Source organism: Nerophis ophidion, linkage group LG12, assembly GCF_033978795.1.
Source record: "Nerophis ophidion isolate RoL-2023_Sa linkage group LG12, RoL_Noph_v1.0, whole genome shotgun sequence".
Lineage (NCBI taxonomy): Eukaryota > Metazoa > Chordata > Actinopteri > Syngnathiformes > Syngnathidae > Nerophis > Nerophis ophidion.
In genome coordinates this window covers 36,567,519-36,574,341 of record NC_084622.1, presented here as the reverse complement: position 1 = coordinate 36,574,341, position 6,823 = coordinate 36,567,519, and the positions used below count along the sequence as shown (strand labels likewise).

The window sequence follows — 6,823 nt, the reverse complement described above, 5'->3', positions numbered from 1 at the left end:
CTGGACTATTGCAATGCACTTTACACTGGATTAAGTCAAAATGAACTTTCATGCTTACAGTTAGTCCAGAACTCGGCAGCACGGCTTTTAATGGAAACCAAAAAAAGGGAGAACATCACACTGATTTTCGCTTCCCTGCCTTGGCTTGCTGTTTGTTTTAGGATTGATTTAATGTTATACTGTTTATTTTTAAAGCTTTGAATGAACCGACCCTAAAGTACATCACAGACCTCATCCAAATTTGTGCCCCAGCTCACTCGTTGAGTTCTGAGGGCCTTTTTCAAATTTGTGGGGCCTAAAGCGAGGCTTAAGACTAGGGGAGACAGGTCCTTCTCTGTTGTTGGCTCCAAACTATGGAATGTTCTGCCCCCTCAAGTTAGAATGGCCCCCACTGTTGAATGTTTGAAGTATTGTCTAAAAGCCCACTTTTTAATCTCTGGCTTTTAAATCGGCGTGAGTCTTGTGGTCCTCTTTATCTTTGTTGTTATATTTAATTGATTAGTCTTTTATTGTTTTATTGTGTTTTATTAATTGGGTTTTTACTTGTTTTTTTAAATGCTTGTTATTTAATCCGCTTTTATTTAATGTGCAGTATTCTGGAAACAGATATGTGTTAATAATGCGATAGAAATAGAGGGGATCGAAATGGATTGGATTGGATTTACCAAGGAAAAATATCATTCATCATGCTGATGAATGGCTTGGAAAAGAGTGGTTACGCACAGAATAAGCTGTCCTTGTACAATCAATCACTTTTTCCAAAACATTGCAGCTTCCTTTTAATGATGGTTTATAAAAAGCAGCAGTAAAGATGATAGACAATGAATCTCATTTATTCACAATAGGATGATTTATTTACAGGATATGATGACGATCATCAGTGTGACACATTTTTATTTGAACAGTTGTCACTTAGAAGGGTGCACATATAACCCTTTTCAGTCTGCAAGAAGCATTTAATATTACATATCTCACAATCAAAGGGGATACATAGAATTATATTGCTCTTTATGGTTTTAATCAGCTGAGATTTTAAACAAACTTCCGCTCCCCTGTGGCAATTAAATATATTGTCTCAATAGTGTTCCCGTCTTTAGTTCAGATTTCCTGACATTTAACATCTTTATGTAGGTGTGCTGTTGTTTAAGTGAGTTGGGCGATAGGGTGTGTTATAGCAACAAACGCATGCCATATGAGGGTGTCAAGACTCATTAGTAGAGTAAAGAGTAGGCTCTTTATGTGACATTCCTCATGCACTAATCATAAATGGAGACATTTTATGCTGTCAGTGGATCACCAACTTCCTGACTGACAGGAGGCAGCAGATAAGGCTGGGGGTGCATCACATACAGCATGCATACAATCAGCCCTGGTGCACCCCAGGGGTGTGTTCTTTCCCCACTGCTTTTCTCCCTCTGACTGCACCTTAGGGGATCCTCTGTGAAACTCTTGAAGTTTGCAGACGAGACCACCGTCATTGCTCTCATACAGGATGGTGATGATTCCGCCTACAGACAGGAGGTGGAACAGCTAGCTCTAGAGTGCAGACTCGAGACTGTGGAGATGACAATGGGCTTCAGGAGTAGCCCGACACCCCCATTCCTACTCACCATTCTGAACAGCACAGTGTCGACTGTGGACTCTTTCAGGTTCCTGGGATCCACAATCTCACTGGACCTGAAGTGGACATCCCACATAGACACAATCTGGAAAAAGGCCACAGCAGAGGATGTACTTCCTGCGTCAGCTTAAGAAGGTCGAGCTGGCCCAGTACCCGCTGATCATGTTCAACACATATCTGTCATGTGAACCCCCATCACTTTCTGGTTTGGATCTGCAACCAAGCTGGACAGGCACAGATTGCAATCAGGACTGGAGAAAAGATAATCTGTGTCGACCTTTCCCGCCCACCGAGATTCAGAAAACGGGCAAGTAGCATCACTGCAGACCTCTCACCCTGGTCACAAACTGTTGACATCCCTCTCCTTCGGCAACCGCTACAAATCACTGTACGGCAGGGGTGTCAAACGTACGGCCCGAGGGCCGGATCAGGCCCGCAAACAGGTTTTATCCCGCCCACAGGATGAAATTCCTAAGTATAGAAATTAACCTGAAATTTTTGGATGAAAGAAAGCTGTTCTAAATGTGTCACAATAGCAATTATTTGTATCTTTGTAGATGATCCTACATATGTACAAAATAAACCACCTGATGTTAGTACATCGGCCGAGGAAAATGATCAAACTACATAAATGACATACTGTTTTTTAATTTTGATATGTTTTTTAATCTTGATTGAAAATTAACACCAATGAGTTGACTGATGAACATAATTTATTCAGAAAATATAAAGAGCGACAAATAAAGAAGGAATACTATCAACTGCAACATGTAAGTGTAAAAAAAACAACAACATTATGATTTGTACATTTTCAGAATGTGCTTGTTCTACTTTTAAACAGAGAAAACAATCTGAAGTTGTCCTTTATTTTTACGTCATCGTGCCGTGATTTTACCAGTCCGGCCCACTTGGGAGTAAATTTTTCTCCTCGTGGCCCACGAACTAAAATGAGTTCGACACCCCTGCTGTACGGCATACAGTGTACGCCAAAACAATCCATCATAAAAACAGTTTCTTCCCTTAAGCTATCACTCTGATGAACTTTGTGAAGTAACTCTGGAATTAATCTGTCACTGTAAATGTACTAACTCGTGCTCACGTCATCATCTTTTTACCTTTCTTGCACATAGTAGTTAAGTACTTGTTTATAGAGCGCACAGCCTACTGAGTGAAATTAATTGTGGATTAAACATACTTGGCCAATAAAGCTGATTCTGGTTCTGGTTTAAAGATGCGAGAATCAATCCATCATTGTTATGATTGTGGCATCATGTTGTGCTAGAGCACATTTCATTACCCTCTTCTGTGGTGTTTTGCCAGGACAGGGGGCTTTCATTGTGAAAAACATGCCATAATGTCAACATTTGTAATATCGCCTGCCTCTAATTTATTAGTATTTTGAAACAATCTAATTTTTTAAGTATCTTCCGACAAAGCAGGTGGCGCTGTCATGTTATAATGTGTTTCGTCCAACATGTTTCCGGAAAGATAAATGTGAGGTATATGGGGTGGTTGAAAATGTGCAGCATGTGCTGATGGAGTGTAGGAAGGGGGACAACAATAAAGAATGTAGCAAGGTTCTAGTGGGATATCTTAAGATCACGGGTTTAATGCTTAAAGTATTATTTTTATTTTTATGTTTTTTTTCCTCTCCCCTTTTGTTGTGTTTGGTTTTGTGTAAATACATATTTGATATGTATATACCAACATATTCTGTAACCAAAGTACGCACCCTGAGGGTGCACACTCCAGTCCAGTAGGTGGCGGTATGCACCTATAAGGTTAGTTGCGACCCGCCATAAAATGAGGAAGAAGAAAATGTTTCCGGAATGCAAAGCTACTATGTCCGGGGTTAAAGTATTGTTTCTTTTTTTTCTTTTTTTTTGCTTAACATGTGGGTTCTTTGCTTGGATGTGAATTTGACGTGTTAATAGTTCGCCACTTTAAAAAAAAAAAAAAAAACCCGATAACCGCCAGCCGTTATGGGGAAAAAAGGCAAGAATGAAAAGAAAGTGAAAGGCGCGGAGAAGACTGCTGCCAAAATGGAGAAAAAGGTTTCAAAAAGGTCCAAACGTGAAGAGGTGAGAACTAAATGTTAAAGCTGTTATAACATTAAAACATTCTATTATTATCCGTTATGCTGCCCTTTTTTTAGGATTACAGCTTTGTAAAATAGTGTACAACCTAATTATAACAGTTGAATTTTCGGTGGTTTAAGCACCAAGTAGCGGTCGTACTGATATTGAAATGGTATTTACACTGCTGAACCTTTCTGTTGATCCAGGAAGATTTGGAGGCTCTGATTGCTGAATTTCAGAGTTTGGATGCGAAGAAGACCCAAGTTGAGGAAACAGCATGCGCCCCTCCATCACCAAGGTGAGATAATAATAATAATACATTTTATTTATAAGGCGCCTTTCTGGGCACTCAAGGACACCGTACAAAATCAAAACAATGAAATCAAATTGGATAAAAACAACAATATCAACAACAAATATAGATAAGATAGGATGATTTCAAAGAAGAAGCAGTCCGGAATAGGTGTGTTTTGAGTCTTGACTTGAAGAGGGATAATGAGTCCAAGTTGTGAAGGTCTGGTGGTAATGAGTTCCAAATACGAGGGGCAGAGCGGCTGAAAGCTTGGGCACCCATGGTGGACATTTTAAATAAGGGGACATTGAGATGGTTGGATGAAAAGGATCTTAGGGAACGTGAGGGCGTGGCCACATGGATCAGGTCAGAGAGATATGATGGAGAGAGGTTATGGATGGCTTTGAAAGTGAGGAGAATTATTTTAAAGTGAATACGATGTGTGATGGGTAGCCAGTAGAGTTGCTGCAGAACAGGGGTGATGTGCTGGATTGACGGGGTTTTGGTGATATTCCGGTCTGCAGCGTTCTGGAAAAGCTGAAGTTTGTGAAGTGACTTCTGAGGGAGACCAAACAGGAGAGAGTTGCAATAGTCCAGGCGAGAGGTGACCAGGCTATGGACTAATATGGCAGCAGTATGTGGGGTAAGGGATGGGCGAAGACGATTAATGTTCCGTAAATGAAAGTAAGCAGACCGGGTAATGCTGTTAATGTGAGCTTGAAAGATTTCAAAACATTACAATCCCCACAATCATTTTATTTGCTAACTTGTGTCTTTCTCTTCGGCTCCAAAGAAAAACATGAAACATTTCTGCGACAACCAAAAAGTACCACCTGAAAATGTTTTTTTAAGATTAGTTTATTTCCAAAGACATGCACCTGGGGGGGATAGGTTGATTGGCAACACTAAATTGGGCCTAGTGTGTGAATGCGAGTGTGAATGTTATCTATTTATCAGTGTTGGCCCTGCGATGAGGAGGAAACTTGTCCTGGGTGTACGCCGCCTTCCACCCGATTGTAGCTGAGATAGGCACCAGCGCCCCCCCCGAAACCCCAAAGGGAATAAGCGGTAGAAAATGGGTGGATGGATGGATATTTCAAAGAGACAATGCAATTTCATAAAACACATGACTACACATGGTTAAAAAAAGCCAGAATTAGCCAGAAGGGTAGTTTTCATCTGTAGTCCCCTGGCCATGATGTAAAAAAGGCAGTAAAATGACAATTTCAAAGAAAAAGACAGAAAAAGAAAAGAAGCACACAATACATATACGATATAATAAAAAAATACAACATAACACTTATCATAGCATCAAAAAAGGCCCATCTTTTAGTAATGGCAGCTGTAGACGTTGATTTTCAATGTTTTTGTGAATGCCTTGTATGTTGTGACCAGTTTAACCTCCTCGGGTACTGAGTTCCACACATTTGCGCTCCTTATTGACCAGGCCGAGTTACTGAAAGTGCTCCTGTGCAGAGGAATATAACAGCCACCTCTGACAGAGCCTCGAGTGACACGCTCACGGCTGTTTCTTTGGCTGATAAACTCTGCCAGAGGATCTGGAGATAATTCATGCAGTACTTTATAGGTCAGTTTTAAGTATGCAAATGTGTGAATGTGAAGACTGTCCCAGTTTAAAATACTGTATTTTTTTTAGAATATCACAGTGATGATAGTGTCTAAGGTTTTTATCTATAACTTTAATTGCTTGTTTGTACAAGATTTCCAATGTTTTTTTTAAACAAAGATTTCCAATGTTTTTTTTAAACTCTGACCAGCCTGAGACCAGCTCGTAAGGCAATAATTGAAGTGGCTGAAAATCATCGAAAGCAAATACAATTTTGCAGGTTCAGTTGACATTTCATTGTGAATTGCACACAAATTTGCGAGATTAAACTCGATTATTTTACACAATTTCCCAATATGGGCTTTAAAGGAAAGCTCTGAATCTATTATTAACCCAAGATATTTATATTGGCTGACAATTTGTATTCTTTCTCCATTGATATGTATGTCAGGGTCAGAGGATACATTTTTTGTTTTAGTTACATGCCTACAGTTTTAGAAACGTTTAGCTGCAGACAGGACTCCTGCAAGTTGCAACGTAGGACATTTTTTTATTGAGTTTTGCAGCAACAACGTATTTGGTGTGATCATGAAGGAAGAAAACTGTGTTGTCTGCGTACATTAAGCATTCATCTTCAGGACAAACAGTGGGCAAATCATTAATGTAGAGGCTAAATAAATATTTTCAATATTAACTCTAAAAGCCTTCAATTATGTTTATTTATTATAGGCTTACAAGACTGAAATGTGGGTTAGTGGGATGCTGACAGCTGTTGACAGCTACCATGAATTGATTTACGTGGACCCTGATTTAAACAAGTTGAAAAACTTATTCGGGTGGTACCATTTAGTGGTCAATTGTACGGAATGTGTACTGTACTGTGCAATCTACTAATACATGTTTTAATCAATCAAAGATGCATGTTTATCTTGTCTCTCCATTCTTTGCAGATTAAGTGCAACCCTCTCCACTCATCCAGATAAAGATGAGCTCATCCTTTTTGGCGGCGAATTCTTTAATGGAAAGAAGGTAAATCCAAAACACTAATAAAGGATTTGTGAGATCAATTACATGCTTTTATCCTGCACTACAAAGAGCTAATGCATCAAAAATGTGTTCTTATCTGTACTGGAAAGGTCAAATTTGAATGACATTAAAAGAGTCTAAGTCTAATGCTTGAATTGTCAGTGATAGGGATGTAACAATAGGAAAATTTCATATAACGATTATTGCAACTACAATTATCAAGGTATTTGTTAAAAGTG

At 39.3% G+C, this 6,823-nt stretch overlaps 1 protein-coding gene across 1 annotated transcript; it reads left to right on the top strand.

Annotated features, from left to right (window-relative positions):
• The first annotated feature begins 3,455 nt into the window (after positions 1-3,455).
• On the top strand, positions 3,456-6,605 carry LOC133562838 (kelch domain-containing protein 4-like). The gene is made up of 3 exons (XM_061916647.1): positions 3,456-3,702; positions 3,906-3,997; positions 6,509-6,605. Exons 1-3 carry the CDS (start codon positions 3,604-3,606, stop codon positions 6,603-6,605), a joined length of 288 nt encoding a protein of 95 aa, XP_061772631.1. The 5' UTR covers positions 3,456-3,603.
• Positions 6,606-6,823: the final 218 nt, after the last annotated feature.

Bases quoted from the DNA above. Each gene is read 5' to 3' on its own strand.
- LOC133562838 (XM_061916647.1), top strand. From the start codon at position 3,604: ATGGGGAAAAAAGGCAAGAATGAAAAGAAAGTGAAAGGCGCGGAGAAG. The intron at 3,703-3,905 runs GTGAGAACTAAA...CTGTTGATCCAG, and splicing joins AAAGGTCCAAACGTGAAGAG to GAAGATTTGGAGGCTCTGAT. The intron at 3,998-6,508 runs GTGAGATAATAA...CATTCTTTGCAG, and splicing joins TGCGCCCCTCCATCACCAAG to ATTAAGTGCAACCCTCTCCA.